Source organism: Zonotrichia leucophrys, chromosome 2 (assembly GCF_028769735.1).
Source record: "Zonotrichia leucophrys gambelii isolate GWCS_2022_RI chromosome 2, RI_Zleu_2.0, whole genome shotgun sequence".
NCBI classification, from domain to species: domain Eukaryota; kingdom Metazoa; phylum Chordata; class Aves; order Passeriformes; family Passerellidae; genus Zonotrichia; species Zonotrichia leucophrys.
In genome coordinates, this window is record NC_088171.1 from 144,687,547 (window position 1) to 144,710,326 (window position 22,780).

The following is a 22,780-nucleotide window of genomic DNA, read 5'->3' on the forward strand; positions in this document are numbered from 1 at the left end:
GAATATTTTGTTATATTTAGTACTGGTCAAACATACTGTTTACCATGGACCAAAGTTAATGGTCAACCATAAGGTAGAAAACCAAGTACAAAGAGTGCTGGGCCAGAGTGCTGCAGGGTTGCATACCTATCTCAAAAAATATTTAACAATAATATGTGGGGTTTGGTGGATTTTGATGGTTTTACTTGAATTTCCCAATATGGAGTGATATACAGGACACTAATGCAGTACTCCTTTCTTATTATGATTTTCCTTACTTCTAAGATGTTGCATAGCATTGCTCTCAATAGAATATTTCTGTAGAACTGTCTAAATTATTTCTATTTTAAGTAGGATTTAAGCCTCTTTTCATACCTGCATTTTCCAGCATATTGAAAACTTCGATTTTATCTACTTAATTCCTGCAGCTTTTATGTAAATGTTGATTTTTACATTTGTTAGAGCTCCATGAGTAAGACATCAGCAGGAGTGATATGAAGAACTTGACAGTATTACAAAGTACCGTTTAACAAAAAAATCTCAATATTTCAGTTGTTTATTCCTTGAGTGCTTTTTATTTTCATAATTATGTATTGAAGTAATAAGTCAGTGGTGATATTACTGGTAGTACAGGACTCCTAATTCATAAGCTGGGCAGAATTCAAGTCTATTGGGGAGAACTTGAAGTTAAGGCACAGTTTAAAAATCATAGATCTATATTCAATAATTGTTTTTGATTAAATAAGTAGCAAGAATTAAGTTGTCAAAGTATGAGCAGAATACATGTTTTATCCAAGAGACAGTAGTATCAGAAAGCAGGTGTAATTGAGGGAAAATGTCTACTCCTGTAGAATCTTGTAATTAAAACTGAGCACAGCAGGTGAAATCTTTGTTATGAACCTCCCATATGTTCTGATAAGTGTGGTTAAAAACTACTAAGATTACATAAATGTCATAAGTAAAGAAATACAAATCTTGATGCTTTTGCAGAGGAATTGTAATCATCAAAAGTTTCTGCCAAGATACCCTTTATTGTTTGCATTCTTTACTGTTTTTAGCAGTGTTAAAAGATTTTTTGAGTATGTGAATGGAAATCTTTATTAAGACGTTTGTAAGGTATTATCTGCTCTGAATCCTTCAGGTGTTGTAGCTTGAATGACAGAATCTGCATTAAAAACAAGGAAGTCTACCCTGAGAAACAGTTGGATAGATATCTAGAAACTTTTTTTTTCTTTTGTGCTGAGTTTTAACCTAACTCCAAAGTTCTAGTAGTTCTTAGTGCTAGAAAAAGGACCAAATAATGCTTTGCAGGTTTGTTACCTTTTAAAAGCAGGCAGTATGACTTTTAAAGTTAATAAAATTGAAGTTACATGCATTGTTCTGATTATATGGATTAGTAGTAGAGTAGAAATGAGATCAAAAAAACTCATTTCTCTGCTTCAAGTGACTGTCATTTCACTGATGCCTGGTAAAAGGAAGTGACAAGAAAGGCAGAGTGTGTTTTGTATATTATGGTTTATATTGGTTTATATGGGTGCCTTTGAAACAAATTTCATTTTTATTTTCTATTTTTTTAATGCACATTTGGGTGGTTTGAAACAGTCATTCAGAGTGAAGATAAACCTGCAAATGAAGTAGCTTTGGTTTTAGTATGACTCAGTTTTAAAATGCCCTGACTTTTCTGCATGTTTTGAAGTGTGGATGGCAGCTGCATTTCTGGTACCCGAGATCCTTGCACATTTTCTCGTGTATTGCAGTGTGCCAGTCATTTCCCTTATTGACTTACTTGTACTTACTTTCAATTCCCTTGGTTTTGCTTTCTTGCTGATAGCAAGCTGAATTCAGTGTTATCTTCTTCCTCCATGCTTGTCAGCTTGTCCCTTCACTGAGTCCCTAGAAGTGCATCCTAAATCCCGTTGGGTAAATCTCTCCGCAGGAGTTTGCTGCTGCTGTGCTGCGCTGCGACCTCGCTACAAGCGGCTGGTAGACAACATCTTTCCTGAAGATCCAAAAGTGAGTCATGCCTTTAAAATTTTAAGGGATTGATGCTTGAAAATCTGTGATTATACCTTGTGATTTAGCAGTTTTTTAAAATTTTCTTTTTTCTTTTTTAACATTTTTATGATAAATTCTTCTTTAGCGCTTAATAGCTTTAAGAGAGGTTAGTAGAATAATTTATCTGGAGAGGATCCATGGAGATCATCTGGTCTAATTCCATTTCCAAAGCAGGGATGCACGCTGAAGAATAAAATTAATATGTGTTGCTCAGGGAAACAGAGATTTCATTAAACTAGGTATTCTGCTGCAGAGGTAGCACTTAACTTCATCACTTTTTAGAACCTCAAACACTTGCTTTCTTGTGGTTGCAGGTGTGAACATTTTCTGGTTTTCTACAGGATTTTAACTGTTTAACTCTTGACTTACTGACTGTGAACATTTTTATAGTTCTGGTAGGCTGTTGTGACCCAAAAAGGTTTTTCTGGTGTTTTTTAAAATTTTTTCCAGATACTCATCTGCAATTTTATTTTTTCATTTCACTGTAACAGTCTTGGAGCTATATTAAAGCCTAACTCTTACTCTCTGTGAAAATAAATAACTTCTGTTTTTGTGTTTTATAGACACATGGAGGAATGCATGTGTCTATACATAATCATTTGACAGTTCAGACTGATCAAGAGCTTATGTTTCTGCTGCTGTGTTTTCTTAAGTGTGTTGCCAAATTTTTATATCTTTTGTTATAGTAGAAGTAAGCAGCACAATCAGTATTTGTGTAATATTTGGTTTATGTTTACAAAGTACGTTGGCTTTTTTTTAAATGATGATGATGATGTTATTCAGTGCCAGGTATTATGTAAGTGCATAATAGTGGCTTTTAAGGAAATTTTTTCTGTGTATACAATATATTGAATGCATGGAATAGTATGGGTTTATAGGTTTTTTTGTTCTAGTCTAGTTTTTGATACAGATGTAGAAACACCTGGAAATGCTACAGCTGTAGTGTTTTACTTTAATAAATTGACTCAGTAGCTCTGAGTTGGCACTTCTTAGCCTCTGCTTTGGTTCGTATTCATTGGGTCAGTGGAGGACACAGGCCAGTTCATGATGTTTCCCTTCAGTTGCACACTTTCTCTATAGTATCAGAAGATTTGCTTGATAAAATTCATTAATCAACAATTAATGCCTTAAAAGATTTAAGTAATTTATTTAAAAAATAAATGTTTTTATGAACTTCCAGGGAAAAAAAAGACAAAAAGCCTTATCCTGTTTACCTGATAATTATGATCATAACCTCATCTGAGCAGATCTGTGTTACAGTTCATGTTGGAACTAATATCTTAATCTTTGATCTTGTTCTGTCAATTAGCCCTCAGATGCCTGGGTGCCAGCCTTGTTCAAGATATGACACAGAAAATATAAAACCTTAAACTACAATATTAAATATTTAAACTACAGTCTTGCTTGTATGTTTTATCAAAATTATGCATTGAATATACTTGGTGGGGAGGATGGGAAGGGAAAAAATTACATTGTGCTATTAGGAAAGAAGTGTGTCTTAGAGCTGGTCACATATCTCACTACATACCTTCTCTTAGAATATTCATTCCCTCATAAAAAAAGGGTGGAGCAAGCTAGTTGCATCATTTCCTTTAAAAATATTTTAGTTGTTTCATGTTGCTGATTTTTGAGCTAAGGTTATGGCAGTTTTGCTCAATAATTTTGAAGTTTTTTCAGTAGCTTATTTCCATCTGTAAGGCTCTGATTGCTCTGATCTTTAAATATTAACTAGAAAAAAAGAAAGAACACTTAGAAAGCTTTATATTTCCTATGAATTGTTTAATTTTCTATTTTGTATTTCTGTTTCTAGGATGGTCTTGTTAAAGCTGATATGGAGAAACTGACTTTCTATGCAGTTTCTGCACCAGAGAAGCTGGATCGAATTGGGGCTTACCTGGCAGAGAGGCTGACCAGGGATGTGGCCAGACATCGCTATGGGTAAGGAGAGAAGTCATTAAAAATAGATGCCAGCAAGTCATGGAATTTCATCATGTTTGTTCTGATCAAGTCTGGAAAGCAAGGCAGACCCAGTCCCTTTGTGGTCAGTTACCCTTGTCTGACTGCCAGGCTCCCATCCAGCTGCTCTCAGTCCTCCTGCTCAGCCAGATGGAGAAGAAAATAAAATGGAAAGCTCATGGGTTGAGATAAGGACAGGGAGATCTCTTTTTGCCCATGATGGAACTGAGTGACTTAACTTGGGGAGGATTGATTTAATTATTGGCAGTTAATGACAGAGTAGGATAATGAGAAATTAAACTAGAACTTGAAAACATCTTTTCTCCAGCCATCTTTCTTCCCAAGCTCAACTTCACTCCCAAGTCCGTTTCCTCCACCCCACCAAGCAGTGCAGATTAGGACAGGGGACTGTGGTCAGCTCATACCATCTTGTGTCTCCTGCTACCCTGCTCTGCTCTTGGGTCTGTCTTTGTAGGCAGTCCTTTAGGAACTGCTCTGGCATGGCTTCTTTGCTCAGGGTGCAGTCCTTCAGGAACAGGCTGCTCCAGCATAGGATCACAGATACTGCCAGGAAAGCTCCTGCAGGGGCTGCTCTCCATGGGCCCTGCCAGAAGCCTGTGCCTGTTCCAGCTGGGCCTTTCTGTGGGCAGCAGATTCCTTCAAGGCACAGCTGCTCCAGCATGGGGTCCTCCATGCTCTGCACTGTGGATCTGATTACCTGTGGGCACTTCCAGTGTCCTTGAGGGGCTCAGGTTTGGGAAATTGGGGGTCAGTCTTGGAGCTGGCTGTGTGTGTCATAGGGACAACTCCTGGTTTCTGACAGAAACCACTCCTGCAGCCCCTTGCTGACAAAAACTGGCTATGTAAGCCCAAAACACCTTTGAATGTCAGTCAGGATATAGGAAAACAGCATTATCTTTCTTTTCAGCCCTTTTGGCTAAATCAAATAATTAAGTGAGAAATATTTTAAGTCCAAGAAGTGGCAGGAATTGTTAAAGAAAAGCAGCATCCATTACAGACCACCATTTTTTGGCCTTCATGACATCCAAAGCTGTTTTTATAACTTTATAGAGAGGATAAATAGCCAACACTCAATTCTATACTTCCCTCCCTCCTACACTACCCCATCTCCTCCCAAAAAAAAAGAGAAAATATGGATGTAGAAATTAGCTCCAAGTGTCATTTTTATGCAATGAGAAATACGCACCTTTCATTCTTTCTTTTCTATTTTTTGTGGTAAGATCCTAAGTTGAACTAATTGAGTTAATGATAAATGCAATACATCTTTATGTGTCTCTCTAATTAATTTTCAGTTATGTTTTAATTGCCATGGAGGCACTGGACCAACTTCTAATGGCTTGCCATTCTCAAAGCATAAAACCATTTGTGGAAAGTTTCCTTCATATGGTGGCCAAGCTTCTGGAATCAGGCGAACCAAAGCTGCAAGTCCTTGGGACTAATTCTGTGAGTAAGCTGAGATGATAAATCAAATCAGAGTAAATCTTTGCTTTGAAAGGTAGTTTGAGAAGTATTAAAGGGTCTGCCAGTTGACATCAGTTGAAAGATGCTGTCTGTAGCAGGGTGTATCCCTTGGGCCTAGACACAGAGCAGATACCAGCTGGAGGCAGATAAACTGTTTCCCTGCAGTATCCCAAATTCTTTTGATGTGTGGGCTCATTCCCTCCAAAAATAATTTCTGGAAGGAGCAGGAAAGCTGTGCTGTGAGTTCATGGTTTGGGTCTTTAAGCAGCCCTCCTGGAGCCAGTATATAGGTAAGACAGTGTTTTGTTTTCTGGCAGCTTAAGCTACACAGAAAGATTCTTCTTAGTTGAAAAGTAGCTTTGAGTATTGCAATCTCACCCTCTTATCAGCTTAAATATTTCTGGATTCAGATCCAGGCTTGAAGGGCATAACTAAAAGTGTCAAAATGAAGATTTAGAGATCTAGTTTTCCAATTAGAGTGATGGGTGCAATCAAGGGTATAGGTCTGTAATACTTGCCTTCTAACTACTGTATTTTCCAGCTGGTAATATTAGAATCTCATAAATTCCAGGATTGTGATGTGGACTGTTTTCACTTAGAGCTATTGCTTTTACATGAGTACAGAGTACTTGCTTTTCATGTAAATTATTGCCATTGCAAACAGTGGGGATTTCTTTGTGGAATCAGTAAAGCTGTTGGCCTTTTGGGTTTGGTTCCCAGCTGATGAAATTAAATGGAGTTGCAGCTCAGGAAGACCGGAGGGCACAGTAACCTGATGTTACCCCAGAGCAGGATTTCTTGTTATGGTGAAATAAAGAGAGTTTTGCTGTAATGTAGGGTAGAGGTGTCCCTTGTTCCCCCACTAGCACGGCAGCTTTACTGAGGATAACAATATCTATATCTCATTATACATATAAAATTTTGCTTATTTATTTAAATATCACTGAGCCAGGCTACCCTGCTTCTTTTGACTCGTTTGTATAATAATGCCTGGGCAAGTCCTTTTAGGGAAATGACTTTGGAACTTGTTTCCTAGGCTGCCAAATGGCAAGGTGTACATCACTTTCCAGTTTAAAATCATTGGTTAGTGCCAACCTCCACTCTGATGTACAAGGCATGTGTCACTTCAAAATGCATGTTGCTGAACAGGACTCCATTTAGGATAATCTGTTTGATATTCCTGTTGGTTCCTAAGTCTTTTGTGAGTAGAGGAGATTAGGGACTTCCTGAATTAGGAGATAAATTTGTGTTTGTCTTCTATAAAACTCACAAAAAAAAAGGTTTCCCTAAATGAGAGGAGAAACTCTGGGAGGAGAGAGAATTTTTATGGCTCTTCAACAGCATTTCAAAACCTTATTTTAGCCTAACTCTGTTCATTTCCCTAGGTACCTTCTAGAGTTAATGAAGACAAAGGATACAAGTCTATTTGTATTGACTTAGAAGGAACAAGGGTAACAGCTTGCCTGTTCCCAAGGGCACTGCCTTACTGTGTTCTTAAATAGATTTTGTTACATTAACAAACAAAGTTTACTGCCATATTCAGCCTTTTTTCTCTCCTTCAGAGGGAAATAAGCAAACAAAAACCAAAAAGCAAGGGAGATGGTCTGGTGACTGAATAATGCTTCATGTGCTTTAGCTGATGAACCACTTTGGAGTGTGAACTGGGATTGTCTACAAGAGAGGAATGGTTGTATATGAAGTAAATGTGTGAGAAGTCAGGCAACCTTTGGAAAATTTTACATAGTATTTTTAGGAAACTCACTTTAAGGCCCCTACAAATTTATAGTCTGCTTACATTTAAAATATGTGGAGTATGATTGTGGCTCTAAGTAGATTTTGATTATTTTTCTACCCATAGCTTCACTGATATAGAAAAGCAGTGATGTCTTTGAAGTAAAATTCAAACTTCTTTGCTTGAGCTGTAGGGTTTTTTCAGCCTCACAGATTTTGCTTCAGCAGCAAGGACTTTTGTGAATGGTTAAAAGGTTTTCAAATGAAGCAAATCTCTGTACAGAACATCTTTGAGTGGTTTAAAGGCTTGGAAAGATTTGGAAGCTCCCACTGCCTTCCACTATGTTTTGCGGACTTCCAGGTATTTGGTTTTGGGTGCAGAACTTACTCTACTTTGTGTCCTGTATTTCAGGAAAAAAACCCCCAAAACTTTTACTTAGATGTTTGTCAACTTAAATTAATTTTGGAATTTAAATTTACTTTAATTTATAATAAAAAGTCAATTTGTTTTTGAAAAGCAAACCCGAGGATGGCTGTTTTAGATAAATAATTGTTTGGGGTTTCTTTATGCATTTTTAAGCCTGATCTTCAGGTTACATATAATTAATTAGTTGCATTTATATATTGCATTTATAAATTATGTTAACTTATTTCCTACAGCAGCTGTTTTTTAAATTTTCTTAATAACATAATTGTAAATCTATGTATATAAGGCAGATACTTAAAAACAGTAAAATTCAATAGTGGATATAATGAATAGGTGTTGGGATTTTTTTTTATATAGATCAAATTTCAAATTGCTAATGCCTGTGAGGCTGAAAATAGCTTTTTCTAGCATGGAAGATGTTTTTATAGACCATGTGCTAGGATAGCATATGCTGGTCAGGCAAGTGAAAAAATGTGCAGGGAAAAAGCGATATCTCCTTGGCTTGTGTTTTAAGGATCTGAAGGCTGATTGTAATAAGCCTTTCCTTAGAAATTTATGACAATACTGTATTTCTCTCTCTAATTTTCTTGCAGAATTTCAGTAACTGAGTGTCATGTAAAGCATCTCCATTGCTCAAGTACAAAGAATTAAATGTATTGCTTAGGTCTGTAGTGTTTTTTACTAGGATAGAAAGTGACAAGCTTTAAAATCTTTCACCTTGCGGTCAAGAGTTTTTTGAATAAGAGATCCAATTTATATGTATTCATCTATATCCAGTTTATGTCTATTTCTAAAGTTTTTAAAGAAGGTTCAGAAAATTTCTTTAGTGAGGGACTGGTCAAGAACAATTGGATACATAATTTAGTAAAATTTTCATCTTAATCCATATTTACAAGACTCAGTTAAATACAAATATTTTAAGCTAATTTGGAATGCTGATGAGGTGAATTCTTTGTATTTTCTCAGTAAGATATTGGGGTTTTATGTGAAAAATAGCACATAATATGTGGAACCCAGTATTACCACATTTTAATTATGTACCACAAATGTTTCTTTAGTTGATAGGGTGCTTCCTTTTATAAAGGCACTTTCTTTGTAGAGCAGTGAAGTAACGATCCCATCAGTGACAGTGTTGAGCTTCCTGTGCATGAGAAGGTGGCTGTTATTGCTGGGTGTCATCATTTGTAATTTAAAGGAAGACAGACAGATTCCCAAGTGAAAAAGTGATCAACCAGTGACTGAGACAAGACTTTCATATTTGTTAGTGTTGGCTTTTAAAAGCAGTTGGTTTGGGCAGAATTAAGTGCATATGTATTGTAAAAATAGTATCAAATGTCAACACTTGAAATTAAGCTATGTCAGAATTCATATTCCCAGCAGGGTATTTACTTGTTTGCCTTGTCTCAGCTTGCTAATCTGGAAGAAGCAATGAAAACTTACCCTTATTGCAAGATGCTTCTTTCATTCCATGTACCAATACAGAATTTTATGCTGGTAGTGATTTAATACACAATAGAACAATTCCTTTTCTAGGATGCCTCCTCTGTCTTATTAATAGGGTTTAAATCTCAGGGAGACAGATTAACACACAGCACTCTATCTCATTTTGTGAGTTATTAAATTATCTTGGAAATTGTGTGCCTGCATCTGCTAGAATTTAAGTGCTTTGGGGTCATTCAAAGTTAAGTATTGCTTCCTCCACTTATACTTGTGCTCTCTGGTTTTGCAGTTCCACAACCACACTGCTGTGACCCTGTAAGCCAGCATTCCATTGCTGATTTTGTTACACAACTGTACATGTGGTGGTCAGGAGAATTTTTATCCAAGGGACACAAACTAAAATAGAATGTGAAATTTTCCATCCTATTCTGATAAAACTGAAAGTGTCAGGTGACCCCAGGTATTAATAAATAAACTAAATCACCAGTTTTCATTGCTGAGAACCTTGTGATCATTTTCATGCTGCCTTTGTAAAGTTAATGTATCCAGTGTGAAGTCAATGTATCCAGTGTTTGAAGCTTTTCTCTTCAGGAAAATTGCTGTTCTTGTTCTTCTGGCATTTATTTGTTGTAGTGCACACATAACATTCACACTTCTCATTAAGGCTGTGCTGTGTGGTTTGTAAGAGTATTACATTTATAGGAGATCATGACTTCCCATGTGACAGTTTCATAGCAATGAAATACAGTACCTTGGCCTGTGAAAGGTGATAACTGCCAGTATCAGCACTGTGTTTGAAACAAGAGAAAATTGCAGGCTGCAGAAGACAAATTGGGGAGCTCAGATATGAAAAAAATAATTCTCAGGTTGAGCCTAGTATTCTTACAGGGAGATACTTTAAGTAACATGACTCAAACTCTTGAATAAAACTGACCTTCTTTAAAGAAATCCAGGGCCCATTAAAAGATATGATTTTTCTCCTCATGTGTTTGCTATATAACAGTGATAAAACAGCATAAATGCATAGAAGAAATTTTGTCCTTGAGAAATTTTAGGATTTACTTACAGGGCTTTCACAATCTCTCTCTCTCTCTCTGGTAATATAATCCAAATTTCTCTACTCAGTCTGGAACAAACATCTTCTGAATAAATAATATGTTTCTTCTTTACTTCATGGTAGATTTATATGTTTTTCTACTGATTGAATTTTATTGGTTTCAAAATAAATGGAAATAAGGTACTACCAATGTAAGTTCCTTTCTGTACCTTCTGTATTATAAAATATAGAAGATGCTTGTACCGGTAAAACTTCCATAAGTTACCATTGGATGCTTGAAAGCATTTACTGTGAATGACATGTTTACATCTATAAAAGCTTTGTAAAAATCCTTAGGCAAGTGCTTGGACTTTCATAAGGGTTTTATCCTTTTTTAGGTTGAATAAGTGCTATATTTGAAGTTTGTTTGAAAACATGCGCTTAGGAGTAAAATATTCTGTATCAACAATAACAACACCATCACTGCAAAGTACAGAATGATGTCTACTGGAAAAATTTAGCATTTCTGTGATGGAATGGAATTTTACACTTTTCTCAATGACAGTGCACAACTCAAAACTGTTACCACAGAGAGCTTTCCTGTGGCCTCAATGCCCAGTCATCTGAATGCTAATCCTGGATTGTGCTTCAGAAATGCTGTATGCTCAGTGGGGAAATTGTTTTGTTATAGACATGAGGGCATAAAAAACCTTTGCCCTTTCTGGATCTCTTACTGTGCATTCCATTTTGAAAGGTGTAAGTTCCACGTGTTTGTGTCCCTGCTGCAAAGCTGCCCCTGATACAGGAGAGGTACTTAGGATGAGGGAGTCCCTGACACTTGCTTGGCCTAAAGTCATCATTTCTTCTTACAAAGCAATTTCCTGCTACAATAAATCTTTCTGCTAGCAAACAGTTACTAGAATGTATTAAGCTTTCCTGTTGGGAGATCCTGTCAATCAAATAATTAGTACTTCAGATAATAATAATATTAAAGGCTGATACTAAATTAGCAGCATGAATTAATATTCTCACAACCACTCAGTGCTTTGTCTTCTTCATGCTTTGTTTCCATGCTTTTATGGAGGTTTCTTGGTGAATCATTTGTCGATTTGAGCACTTGAATGTCTGGAAAATATTAAGTTAATATTGTGTGGGGCTTACTAAATCCTTGGTCCTGGTGCCTTATTGAGATGTAAGGACTAATGAAATTCTTGTCTGAAAAAAAAATCTGTTTCTGTTTTGCTAGTAACAATTTCATGAAACAAGTTAACAAGCCACGGTACATATGAAGCATTTGCCAGGGTCTCTTAGGAAGGAAATGATCATTTGTATAACTCACTCTATTAGAGAAAAATATGAGTGCTGTTTGTAGATCATCTTTCAGTCTATGGCAGTGGATCATACAGAATTAGATTTTGACTTCTGTCACTTTTTTACCACCTGAAATACAGGATATTCCTAACTGAGGGACTTGTAAAATGAACTCATGCTATACAATTTTGCTCCGTTTTCAGTAACAGCTGAGAATGTAGTTTTATGAACTACATAATTTTCAGCTGTTGTTATAGCTTTTAGAGGGTGAACTGGCAGTGCAGCTGAAAGGGATAACTGTTTTAGATAAAACAGAAAAAAAGACTAAACAAAAGACTAGAAAAAATGGTAGGGTTATTTTTTCTGAAATACACAGTTTTGAAAACCTCAAACCCTCCACAAATCAGTGTGCTGTAGATTATGCTAAAGGGCTTTGGGCCTCTCTGGATGTCTATGGGTAATGTGCTGATGAAAGCAGGTTTTACATCATGAAAAATACAAAGGAAATGCCTCAGCCTGTGCTTAGGAATTGATAAAAATGGTGTGAGTAGAAGCAGAAGGATCCTAATGGAACATCACTCTGCTTCAGGGCACAGCCAGCACGGTGTTTGACCTTTTCTGACATGTTTTGTTTTGCTTTTTATTTCCCTCTGTAGTCTGTTCTTAGAACTGTCTGTGATGGAGAATCCAAAACGTCTTTAGGCCATCTGCTCACTTTAGGAAGAAGGGGTTTTAATGGCTAACTTAGGCTTTGCTTCAATATGAGCCTATTATTGATTTTCTTATTACCATTGGACAAAGAAAACTATTTCTTCTGTTTTTATAGCTGTCTTCTGTACCTTTTAAGACTGATACATTTTAGGCAGCTGTAGTTAGGGTAATTTGGTGTATTTCATTCTTCCTTTATGTTTATGTAAAGCTTTGTCTATTTCTTGAATTATTTGAGAACTAGTCACCATTTTAGGCTGTGATGTTTCAGCTCACTGCACCACTTCATTTAAGGCCTTATTTGGCCCAGTTAGACAGCAAAAGTTTCTTCATAAGTGCCATGAGTAATGCAGATGTATCTTAATATATTGTTCTGTTTTCCATGCCATCGTATTGGCATTGACTAAGTTCCTTTCCTTAGTTCAGCTGTTTCTGGCTAAAATGCTGTTTTGCAATAACCATTCTCAAATTGCTTCCTTGGTTTTTTAGGTCCTATTTCCAATTGTTTAAAAACCAGGCAGCAGGTGTGCCTGCAGTTCTGGCCAGCTTAGTGTTCTTTGCAAATTTGATGAGCCCAGTCTGCTCGTCTGTCTCTAGTGAAGCTCAAATCATATTTTTGTGCTGTGATGATTTGCAAGTGTTTCCTTATTTTTCTCCAAACTCTTGTACATCTCTCTTACGTGGAGTGTTCTTTTGACAGTGTTTTCCTAGCTTTCCTTTGAGAATTTTGTGTATTTTTTTGTCAACAGCATCATTGAAGTTTTGACAGATGCTGCTTCATCTGGGTTCACAAAAGTTATTTACTTGTCATAGGAATAAGATGGATTGATGTGATTTGTTCTTGACAAATCCATGTTGACTGTTACTTACCCTTTTGAGACTTTGTAGATGTTGGCAAATTGGCTTTTTTTTCCAGTGCTTTTCTGCGAATGGTCTGGAGTTGACTGGATTAATTCCCTGACTCCTCCTTTTTCCCTTCTGTCTACACAGAATTGACAGAATGCCTCCAAGTTTATTTCCCTTGAATTTTGGTACATCAGAATGTTGCTAGGTAACCTGGTAGTGACAGGGTTGTGTTTGATTGCTTGGGCTGCTCTCTACAGCTGCCTGAGAGAGGCTGTAGCAGGGTGGGTGTCAGGCTCTGCTCCCAAGCTGACAGAGATAGGACAAGAGGAAATGGCCTCAAGTTGTGTCAAGGGAGGATTAAACTGGATATTAGGGAAAATTTCTTCTCTGAGGAGTTACCACCATTGGAACAGGGTGCCTGGGGAAGTGGCTGAATCACCATCCCTGGAGTTATGTAAAACAAGGTTTAGTGGTGGACTTGACAGTGTTGGGGAAATGGTTGGACCTGATGATCCTGAGGGTCTTTCCCAGCCTAAATGATTCTGCCAGTTGATGACTCACTATTCTAGTGTTAGATGTTTCCATAGTGCATAGTATGTTGCATTTCATACAGTTTCATGCTTCCATAGCTATCTAGATGAAGTTCTTGAGGGAAGACTTTTAAAAGAAAACCCTCCTATTTAGATTTTTCTTCTCTGAAGTTCTAAAGTGTTGTCTAAATTGGGTTCTTAATGCAGTTACTTTATGTTACTTGTTAAATTAAGCTTAGATTAAGCTTGTTACTCATTATTCTAATTTAGGAAATTGGTATTAATAGGTTTTTTTAATATATTTCACTTTCCAGTTTGTCAAATTTGCCAACATTGAAGAAGACACACCTTCATATCACAGGCGCTACGACTTCTTCGTGTCCCGGTTCAGTGCCATGTGTCATTCCCGTGACCCTGATCCAGAAATACAAAATGAGTAAGTGTCATTCTGCAGGAATTACTGAAAACTGGTCACACATTAATACTGTCTGTAATACAGCTCTTATTAAGGTGTTTATTGGACTAGTTCATTCCCTATGAAAAAAATGACAGTTTGACTTTTTGAGTAGCACCAAATATTGCAAATCTTAGGTAGTTGGAACTCCTAAGATTTTTAGGGGTAATTTTACCTTAATAAAGCATGTTGGATTGTGTGGATTTTCTCCAGAAAGGCGCCACTAATTACTGTAAATGCATAAGTTCATAACTTACTTGAGATATTAATGAGGCTACTTGCATGAAAGGCAAAAGCGTATATTTAGTCTGTTCTTTGAGAATTACTCAATAAAACTGTGATTTCTTAAATGTCAGAAGTATGCTCATTTGTGTCAAACTCAAGAGCCTCCATGAGTGGGAATTCTATTTTTCCCATTCTTATGTAAGTGCCACAGTTTGTTTTCCTGTGGCTCCCCCCTGAAGGATGTGTCCTTCCCTGCAGCAGTTTTTCTCCTTGTTTGTACATCCCTTTGTCTCCTGCTTTGTGTGTAATCCTATTGAAACTATCTCAAAAGATCTAGAATGAAATTGGGTTCATCTTGGATGCACAAAACTTCATTCAGAAGTAGCTAAGATACAAGCAGCTACAGATTTAGATATTTACAAATTGAAATCGAAACGAAAATAGTTACAGACCTTGGTTACCCCTGTAGTTCATCTTAGAAATGTTTTAATTGAGGGAATTTGACTGAGCAAGAGCTTGTAAAGTGTTGTCCATACCTGAGTCAAGATTTAAAAAATGGGGGTGGATTTTAAGAGAAATAATTCAGAATTTTAGTGAGGCTTGTATTTATTTCATTTGATAGCTGTACTAGCTTCTACTTGTGTTCAGGAAATAAATTCTCTTACTACCATTTATTACAATGAATAATTTGCTATTATCACTTCAAAAAATAGCATTTTGCTATTCATGTCATTGCACAAATTCTCCTGCAAGCTATTTTTGTTTAATAAAATGATGACAACAGCTAGCAGCTAGACTAAGTCTTTTTTTCAACTTATGTACTTTTTTCTTTTTTATTATTTCATTGTTGTTGATTACTTATCAGTTGATTTCATTCAAATGGTTTTAGAATGAAAGTGGTTGTTCCTTTTGTCCATTAGGCTTAAGTAGACTTGCTTTCCATTTTGTGAATCTTTCAGAAATCTTTGAAGGTCTTTTCTGATTAATCCGTAGCTTTAATTACAACTTCTAATGGCACAATCACATGGCTGTGCTACTTCAGCTGTGTTGTGGTAGCTTCCCATTTTTCTTCAGCTCTGGAATAGGCTGAGATTGTGTGAAGTTTCAGCTGATGGATGGTAGATTGGTGGGTTTTATCTAGAGGACTTTTGTCAGAGGTGATGCACAAAGTTTGAGTCTTCATTGAGTGGTGTCAGCTTTATCCGTACAGGCCATCTTCTGTTCAGTTGTTTGTTTTGTCAGCTTCCTTACTGCCTTCAAAGGTGTTCAGAGAAAGCGTGGGCAATCTTAATGGTTGGCCAGTTTTCCCAGTTACTGCTTGTGAGAACCTGCTGGAGTTCCACAGTTCTTCATGCCCTGCTGGGAGGTGCTGTGTTGCTCAGCTTCAGTAATTCCTCTTTTCCTTGCTCAGGATCCGAATTGCTGGAATCAGGGGCATCCAGGGAGTGGTTAGAAAAGCAGTTAATGATGAGCTTCGAGCAACCATATGGGAACCCCAGCACATGGACAAGATAGTGCCATCCCTGCTGTTCAACATGCAGAAAATAGAAGATATTGACAGGTAAGTGTATTCTTGTCACTGGTGTGGTTTTTTTAAGCAATTTCTAGGCTGAGTTTTTATGATGAATATCCTTCTTCTTTTCAGTGGAAGCAACAACTCACCTTTTCTAGCTGAGGCTCCTTGAAATTGATAGTGTAGGTTTGCATAATGGTTCTTGTTTTAAATGTTTCTTGTCTTAAAATCTTTTCAACCATGTTTGTTCACTTGTTCAAGATTCTGTTGGCCTAAAAGTTATTCTAGAAATTATATATCCATATTTTGACTTGATAACAGTCATAAACTCTGTGTTTTAGTGGATCAGATGCAGCGATGAGTAAGCAAAGGCTTTCAGGTGACTCAAATGATTTTGCTACTTAGATTTGTTAGAAACTGAGGTTTTAATTCCTTTAGTCATAACTAAGAACTGCTTGTCCTGGCTGAAACAGTACTTCGAGTAAGGAATTAAAGTTTTATTTATATGTAAATCACCTTCTCTTTTTTGCTTTCAGTGACTCCTAGGCATATTACATGCCACATTTGCAAAAAGATATTCAAAAAGATCTCTGTGACATTTAAGGTTGAGGAGATGCCAGTCACCTTCCAATTGAAAAGTCCCCTTTTTTGGTCCCTGTTTAAACACTATGTAGGTGTAAAAACTGTTTATTGGTAGCACTGGGAAATTTCCATAAAATGAAATTCAGCAATGCAAGCAAATGAAATATTAATTCCATGTCCAATTCTGGCTGCTTCAAAACTTGCCTGCTAAGAGGCTCAGCAGCCTTCCTATAACAACAAGCTTGTCTTGCTTTCACTCAGCTTTCTAGATCTGTCAGTTTCTCTTTATTTAGTTTGAGTTTTGGCATTTATTTTTCAATTCCTCAGCTTTATTTTTGTTGTGTTATTTCTTACTGCCAGTGCCTGTCTCATCTCTAAAACAAATTTTCCGACCAAATAGCTAAAATCAATAGTTGTCTGTCTGTCCATGCCTTATCTATTTACTGTATCTAACTGAGGGTCCACACAATATTTATAGAAATATCCACTTGAATGTTATATCTGAAGAGTGAGCTGAATAAGAGAGAAAGGTTTCTGAAGCTGCTGTTTGAGCAAGGAGAGCCTGGTTTGCCTTTGCTTATTCTTACAGAGCTTCTAACTGCAGGTGGGCCCTTTCCTTTGGTCCTCTTTACAGTGCCCTCAGGCATACACTTTCCTTTTTCTAGCAAAAGTAAATTAACTACTGCTGGAAAAACTGACTGAAGTAGGATTTGGATTAACCACTTAGAGTGGATCAGTTTATATGTACTGCAGGAATCATTTTTCTCATCTGTGGAACAATGCAGTAGTAGTGGTAGAAAAACAAATCTATCAAAAAGCAACTTAAATTTCTGAACTCTTGTGCTTGAAACTTGTCCTATTGAACATAAAAAAAAAGACTAATGATCTTCCTAGTGGTAAGTAGGGGCCTTTTATGATGTGCATATGACAGAAAAGCTGAAACGGTGTTTGTAAATTGTTACCTGCTGGTCTTAAATGATGTTACAGACAATTTCTCTTTTTATTTTATGTGCAACTTCATATTTGTGGAGCACAGAGACATCTTGAAGAGTAGGAGTAAGAAGCATATTGTTCTGGCAGATGGAGTCAAAGCATTATTTGAGAAAGAGCAGAAATTCCAAAAAATATCCCCAGCTTAAATTCATAGAAGAAAAAACATTTTTGATTAAAGCTGAAGTACATATAGGTACTTACCTTGGAAGTCTATGTAATTTGAGCTCGTGGAACTTCACAGTTAATTCAAGATTCTTTTGAGTACATATGAAATGTGACACTTCTTGGAGTTAAGAATTTACTGTCTAAATAACATTTTAAAAATATAATTGTGTTTGTGAATGTCATTATTTGTTCATATACCTGAGTGTACATTTTAGTTACATGCCTATCAGACATTGTGTTATGTATGTATCTTTTTATGTGCATCTCCAGGATAGGGAGGGGATGTATGAAAATAGTAATACCCTTATTTTATGACATATTCTTCATAACTGTGGAACTAAACCTTCCAGCCTTATTTCAGACAGAAGGACAATAGCACTTAATGTAAACTTGACTTCAAATCCTTCTGATCCATCTGTAATGTTCATACAAATTCTGTTTTAGGGGAAAGTTAGAATTTATTTCTTTCTCAGGGTGTGTGAATCACAGTCAAACATTCCTGTACCTACTCTGCTCAGAAGTGGTTGTTCAGTCTTACTTACATGTCCTGTCATATCTTTGGCCAGGCCTGTTTTTTGGGCATTTAAGAAGTCTCATGCTTAAGTTGCTGAGTTACTGTGAGCTGGTTTTAGTCTGTGATTAGGTGTTTGCTATGGAAACTGCTGTACTTCAACACATCCTCCTTCCAGTTCCTTGTTGCCACTTCGATAGAGATTACCCACAAAAAAGCCAATGGAGCAGCTACAGGGAGTTGTCCTTGCCCACTTCATTGTAAAACACATTTTCAGCCCTCTTGTGGTAGTGCAAAAGGTTTACTGCAGAGGAATACTACTGGTTTTTTCTTAACTGTTGCAGTTGGATTTTTCAGAGGTTTTCTCATATTTCTGTAGAAACAAAGTCAGTGAAACAAAATGAGCATGAGATACTCATTTGAATCTAGAAATTTAAGAGGCTGTACAAAGCTTTCCTATAAAACTAACTAGAGTATTCAATATTCATTGTCTGTTATCTGTAATTCTAAGGAATGCTTACTGAGAAATACCTTGAGGAAGGTGCTGTTAAAGTTCAAATAAAATGTTACACCCACAGATGACACAGGATAATTTTAGACATTTTGATGCAGTCAAAGAGTAACATTTTATACAAGGAAGATTCATCTAAAAAAAGACTCCCAAGCAGTGCTGAGAAGTCACCTTCTGTAGGTTTGCATATACAAGCACTTAAAATGTAACTTATTTTACTTCATTTTAACTGGAATTCTTTCAGACAGGCTAAGCTCTGAGTGCTATGCAGCCTGCTTTCGTCTTTCCTCCCCACACACCCACCTTTGCAGTGCTGTTGTATTTTGGGAAATCTGTGTCAAAACAGCAATGGAAATCACAGTCCTACACTGTCTCTTGTACCTTCTCTCCCATCTCCCTGGATCAGAGTCTAGGCAGTACAGGGGAAGGAAAAAAAGGGAGGATGGGTGGCACAGCAGTTGATAAAGCTGGAGTTTTGTGGTACTCATGGTGGCTTATATACAAATTCTCATACCTTTTAAAATTCTAATCATGCTGCTCTTGTAAAATTATTCCTCCTTATCTAACAGAGTTCCTGAGGCTCTTCTGTTATTAAAATCTGACAAGCTAGCATTGTTGTGGTAACTCCTGAAACACTGATGTTTCCAGAGGCAACAGAGTTTTCATATGGCCAATTTTAGATTTCAGTAGGACTGAAACACAGAAAATCTCTTGCCATCAAGTGCTATATTACAACTATGATGTTAACATGTCCATTTGACTACTGATATTTCAATTTGCAATTTTCTATAATGCTCTAAAGCTTTTATGATGCTTAAGTAAACTGAATGCTCTTGGTTGACACTTTCAAATGTATTTAACACACAAGCTTACACTGCAGAACTGAAATTATGTTTAAGGGTTTAGTGTACTGGTTTCTGCAGTCTAAAATTAAAGATGCATAATGTTAATGTAAATGAATGAGTCCTCACTGAAGTTCCTATAATGTTTTGTGAGAGGAAAAAAAAGGTTGCCACTTGTAGGTCCAGTGACTCTTGGTAAGTAATGGAGGTATCTCAGGGGGGAGCTGTTTGCTTCCTTTCTGAAACCTGTGCTCACCCTGTGCCCACAGGGAGGGGCTCAGCACTGCCCTGTCCATAGTAATGATGGAAGACACTGAGGTGACCAACTTCTACACTGTCTATTTAGAGGCAACTGTGTGGGTGATAATGTTCTAATCAGTTCACTCAGACATTTTTTTTCAACTCACAAGCCATCTGTTTGTGCAGAAGTATTGGAGTTTCATTTAATGCTCACCCACACAGTATGAACTCAGTAGTGGGCAGGTGAATGAGATCATTAATCTGAGCAATATTACTAAGATTCTGTCTAAATTGTTTTAGTGGTTTCACAGCCTTTGTTCACTGTTAGCAATACATAGTGTTTTGTCAAAGTTAACTGAATATTTGCAGCTTTTGTGTTTGCCATATAAATATTTACTAATACAGTGGTAAGTACTGAGTGAACAAATGATGATCTATGGTCCTGCTATAAAAGAATAAAATATGTTATTCAGAATTCTGGTTTGATGCATATTTGAAATGCAGTTCTTGCCTAGTTGAAGATTGTGACTCATGAATGTTTTAATTCCAAGGGTGGATGCAGTAAAGAAAAGGTGATTATTAGTCAGTAATATAATCAAAGCATTTTGTCTTATTTCAGCAGAATAGGCCCCCCATCCTCTCCTACAGTAGGAGTGAAAGAAGAAAATCCTTCTGTGCTGGCTGAGAATTGTTTCAGGGAACTACTGGGACGAGCAACCTATGGAAATATGAACAATGCTGTCAGACCAGTTTTTGCGTAAGTTGAAAATTTGTGGAAGATCTGAAGAGGTGTTCTTTATTTCATCCTCAATTCTGTTGCATTAAATTTTTTCCTACTCTTCAGCTCAAAGGTTTCCATTCACATTTCTTGAAAAAATTGCCCCTCTTTTAATCTCTCCTCTTGTCTCTGCTCTGTCTATAAAGTTGAAGGAAGTTATGGAGGAATGCGTGTCCTGCTTTACTGATTTTTACAAGTAAAATACAATAATTTACAAGAGTTGTTGCTTCAGATGACCTTTTTTTTCAATGTGAAACTTTATCCAGGGTATTCATGTCCTATAGATGAGTGTCACAATCAGTGCAGAGACAAACCAAGTAAAGTACAAGTAGCACAAAGGAATACTGTGTCCCATAAAGTTACAATGTATGTTTTCCTGCCATTTTCTTCCAGGACCTGTTTTGATATTCTTTGATGAATATCTTTAACAACTCATTTAGGAGTGAGTGGTAGATATGCACCCAGTATGCATATTATGCACAAAACCACACAGTACAAATTATACCTCTTGTATACATTATATACATATATATACATTATATACATATCACTCAGTGATACCACTTTCAAACCCTGGCTTTTCCTGGTGATGAGGACACCTGCTTGCTTCTTGTTGGTTTTTCAGAATGCATCCCAGGTACAGGAATATGTTATCTTAGATGGCCTAGTTCTTCTCACAGAAATTAAGTGCTTTATTTATACACTGAAAGACCTTCAAGCTATCAAAAGCCATTTTCAAACTACTAGTGTTAACAAAAAAAAAGATAGGGCTGGTGTTGAAGGCAGAAGACTTGTGTAACCCCTTGTTTATCCTGAAAAACATTAATTAAAAGAACTGTACCATTCCCTTACTTTCTGTATGTATCTGTTATACCAACCTGAGAGGAGTTTCTGTTACAAAGTTGCATTTTATTAAAAAAACACACATTCTTTCCTAGATTTAAAATTTGCATTCCTCAAAAATACCTATGATCACAGTGAGCAACACCTTGTTCCCACACAATCTGGATGGATTGCATAGTACTGTACTGCAGCTGCTTTCTGATCATTTCTCAATTCTTTTAGTCAGTTTATCTCAAAACTTTATCATCATTTGCAGTGGATTGAGTATTTGGAATCATTTTAGTAACAGGGAAGTTTCCTATAAATAATTCCTGATTCCACAGACAGAGGTAGTGCTTGGTTTGGGATTTGAGAAGGTGTCATAGCTGCTTTTCCTGTGGCTAATCTAAAGCCTCTAAAGTTTATTTCCAGCCTATTTTCAGTTCTCACATGCTATGACTGTAAGAGGCCAGTTGGTTCTGTGTGCACAGCAGCGTGCCACATGCTGCATTTATGCACTGAAACGAGTAGATAATGACCAGTTACTCAGAATGTTATCTCCTCTATGAATAGAGGGTTTTGTAGTCACCATTTCTGTGTTCCACTTTGAGAAAAAATTGCCAAATGTGTCTTTTTACAAATGACTGCTGTAAAAGGTTTAGTATTTTTGAAGAGCAAGGGATGCAGAAAACGCAATTTCAAGCTGTTTGTCCTAAACAAAAAGGGAGTGCTCTATCTAATGAGCTTCACTTTGAATGACAGAACAGTTAGAGTGAAAGTTTGAGATAGAGAGTCTATTGCGCTTTATTGTGAAAAACCTGACTTAGTTTCTAATTAGGAAGCAGTTTCTTATAACAATGTTCAGTGTTTCTGTCTGTTTTCTTCTTTCACAGGTTTTAAGGAAACTCTGGAAATATAGATAGGGGCTCTTATTACAGTACTAATATGAAGGTGCAGGTTCAGTTCCCCACCTGAAGGCTTGCTTCATGTGACAGTGTAATATCAGGCAACATGCTCCCTCTTCTTGGCAAAACTGAGAGAGCAGTGCTGATTGCATCATGAGGCAGGGCTTATTCAGTGATTGAGGGGTTTAACTATAATGAAGATAGTAGAAATCTGAAGTCAGTCTCCTGGTATAGGTTTGGATTGACATTAATTCTCCTTGCCTTGGGCAGAAAATCACCATGGTTATGTCTGCATGCAGTAGCTAGAAACTCTCAAATAATAATTTGCAATAAAATCTTACAGATCGATCTTAATAATTGCTTAATGAAAGTAAAAATGTTACATTAATATTACCTAAAAAAAAATTCTGTTGTGTCAACAGTCAGAAGCTATTGATACATACTTAGCATGGATTGGAATGGTGAATAGATTAGACAGATTCAGAGAGATCCAGAAATCTAGTGAAACTTCCCAAGTGCAACAACTGCATTTCCATTCTTGTCTGTTATCACGTCACGTGTGGAGGGGTTTGGAATATTAACAGACTGGTGTTCAATATTCTTTCAGCAAACATGATGCATGAGCAGAATATTTTATACATTCCCATACATGCATGACTCAGCTATGTTTTCTGATCCTTGATACCAATTTATCATTATTACTTTAAGGATTACTTGCACGTGCGGCACTGAGGAAGA

At 36.7% G+C, this 22,780-nt stretch overlaps 1 protein-coding gene across 6 annotated transcripts in view; it reads left to right on the top strand.

The window, feature by feature from the left end:
• The window catches only part of EFR3A (EFR3 homolog A), a 75,190-nt gene that overhangs the window by 20,906 nt on the left and 31,504 nt on the right, over positions 1-22,780 (top strand). For 5 of the 6 annotated variants that reach the window (XM_064706701.1, XM_064706703.1, XM_064706702.1 and 2 more), the window contains 6 exons: positions 1,916-1,992; positions 3,845-3,972; positions 5,304-5,454; positions 13,816-13,937; positions 15,592-15,741; positions 20,157-20,294. In XM_064706701.1, the coding sequence (XP_064562771.1) occupies positions 1,916-1,992; positions 3,845-3,972; positions 5,304-5,454; positions 13,816-13,937; positions 15,592-15,741; positions 20,157-20,294 (766 nt within the window). Of the gene's footprint in view, positions 1-1,915; positions 1,993-3,844; positions 3,973-5,303; positions 5,455-13,815; positions 13,938-15,591; positions 15,742-20,156; positions 20,295-22,780 lie in introns of those variants that run through there. The other variant, XM_064706698.1, reaches the window with a different exon arrangement.